Here is a 2,500-nt window from a genome sequence, read left to right on the forward strand (position 1 = left end):
GCTGAACACACAGACATGAGATTAACATCCATGATGTGAAGAAGAAGAAGAAGAAGAAGAAGAAGAAGAAGAAGAAGAAGAAGGTTGTTTGATGTTTGTGAAGAAACAGCACATCATGACAGCCATGTTGGAGCAGGGTGTGTGTGTGTGTGTGTGTGTGTGTGTGTGTGTGTGTGTGTGTGTGATAACTGCAGCAGTGCAGTCAGATTTACGAGCTCTGCAGTGCCGTTCAGCCTCGTCTCCTCTGACTCACCCTGTTCTCTGTCTGACCGCTTTGTTTCTGCTTTAAATAGCATCACATGCTAAAGGTGCTAACACTCTTTTTTAAATTATTTAATTAATTGTTTTCTTTGGTAGAAATGATTGACAGCGGTGACGGCCAATGAGAGCCATCAATGCTCCTCCTCCTTTTCTCACACTACAACTCCCATGATGCATTATTGATGCAGAAACACTGGAGTGCATTTTGTGTGACGGGCTGCCGACTGCTGACCCAGAACTGAAGAGGAGAAGAAGAACGAAAACGACGTGTTTTCAGCGTCTGAAGAGATGTTGTCATTATATTATTATATTGTTATATTATATTATTATTTTGTTATATTATATTATTATATTGTTATATTATTATATTATTGGATCTGTTTTCATTACAAGAAATATGAATTAATTTTTCATCTTAATAAAAGTATTCTTCTACATATACAACATTTATTTAAACTATAGAAGAAGAAGCGTTTTTAAAGTCTGTTAATGTAAAGATTAAATACTTGATGATTGCTAAATTAAACTCATCACTTCCTGCAGAAGTTTCACAATAAAAGCGTTCAGAGCACCTGGAACCTCTTTTAAAGATTCATTTTTACATCCCGTAGAATTGTTATGAATCAACAGAGTTAACAGAATTTATTTCACATTTATGAACAAAGATGAAAATAATATTCACATTTTATTCTGGTGATTTCGTGTTGCCATGACAACATGAATAAAGTGTGTTGATATGAAAACATTCATTGTTTGTTGTTGTTTGTTTTTACAAATAAATTAAAGAAGAGGAAGATGATGAAGGAGACTCACTTGTCCTCACTGGTTCTCCTCCTCATCTCCTCTGAAGGTTCATGCAGTTTAAAAGAGGAGGAAGAGGAGGAGGAAGCATGCAACGGGGGGAGGAGGAAGAAGAGGAAGAAGAGGAGGAAGCATGCAACGGGAAGGGGAGGAAGAAGAGGAAGAGGAGAAGGAAGCATACAACGGGGGGGAGGAAGAGGAGGAGGAAGAAGGATGCAAAAAATAAAATAAAAACAGAAACATGCAGAGAGACTATGACATCATGCAGAACAAACATGACTTATAATAAATAATAATAAAATGACTTCATGTTGAACATTCAGATTATCATCAGTCTCCTTCAGGAAGTTAAACTCATCATATGAGATGAAGATTAAAATATTTTAATATTAATAACTCTTCATATCTGAACTCACTGTGATTATTTACAGACTAAACACTTAAACAGGAGACTTTTATTGATGTGTTAAAGCTGCATTCTCTCTAGTGTCCATCAGGGGGCGACTCCTCTGGTTGTATAGAAGTCTAGTCTAAAATGACTCTACTTCTCTCTTGATTTATTCCCTCAGTAAACATTATAAACATGAGTTTATGGTCTCAATCTCTAGTTTCAAGTTTTCTTCAATACAGCATGATGTTCATTTAGTACATTATGCTCCATTTAGAGTCAAACAGACCATAAAGCAGGGGATGCTTTAGGGGCGGGGCTACACAGTGATTGACAGGTCGCTACCAGAGACGTATACGGCGTCTCTACGTCACTCCTCCTCAATCCAGATATGGTCACTTCCTGTTCATTGGTTGCAAAAAAAACAAGATGGCGACGGACCATTCGCTGAACTAGAGGCTTCAAAACGTCCACAAACCAATGAGAGACGTCACTAGGACGTCTACGTCCACTTCTTATAAACAGTCTGTCTTATTGAACTCTTTCTATCTAACAGCAGCGATCACTAGGTCTTACTTTCGTCCGGGTTCGGGGCGGCCAGGATGGCGCTGTGCTGCTTCTTGACCTGCTCCACATCCTCCGACAGCTTTTCTATACAGCCTCTGATCTCCTCCACCTGTACACACACACACACACACACACACACACACACACACAAACAGAGAAATCAAATGAGTTATCGAAAGAGTTAAAACAATCTGTGGCTGCTTCTAAAATCAGCTTTTATCAGGTAACAAGGTAACTCTAACTGTCCTCATAAAACACGTTACTGTCCTCCTAATGTCTGTTTATGAACACGTTACTGTCCTCATAAAACATGTTACTGTCCTCCTAATGTCTGTTTATGAACACGTTACTGTCCTCATAAAACACGTTACTGTCCTCCCAATGTCTGTTTATGAACACGTTACTGTCCTCATAAAACACGTTACTGTCCTCCTAATGTCTGTTTATGAACACGTTACTGTCCTCATAAAACACATTACTGTC

The 2,500-nt window shown here is 38.6% G+C and overlaps 1 protein-coding gene across 1 annotated transcript in view; it reads right to left on the reverse strand.

The window, feature by feature from the left end:
* stx1b (syntaxin 1B) overlaps positions 1–2,500 on the reverse strand; it is an 11,287-nt gene that overhangs the window by 8,021 nt on the left and 766 nt on the right. The window contains exon 2 of the mRNA XM_068725638.1: positions 2,027–2,126. Coding sequence (XP_068581739.1) covers positions 2,027–2,126 — 100 coding nt within the window. The remainder of the gene's footprint in view (positions 1–2,026; positions 2,127–2,500) is intronic.

This window comes from Cebidichthys violaceus, unplaced genomic scaffold (assembly GCF_023349555.1).
Source record: "Cebidichthys violaceus isolate CVI_PGR_0920_01 unplaced genomic scaffold, fCebVio1.0.p SCAF_36, whole genome shotgun sequence".
NCBI classification, from domain to species: Eukaryota; Metazoa; Chordata; class Actinopteri; order Perciformes; family Stichaeidae; genus Cebidichthys; species Cebidichthys violaceus.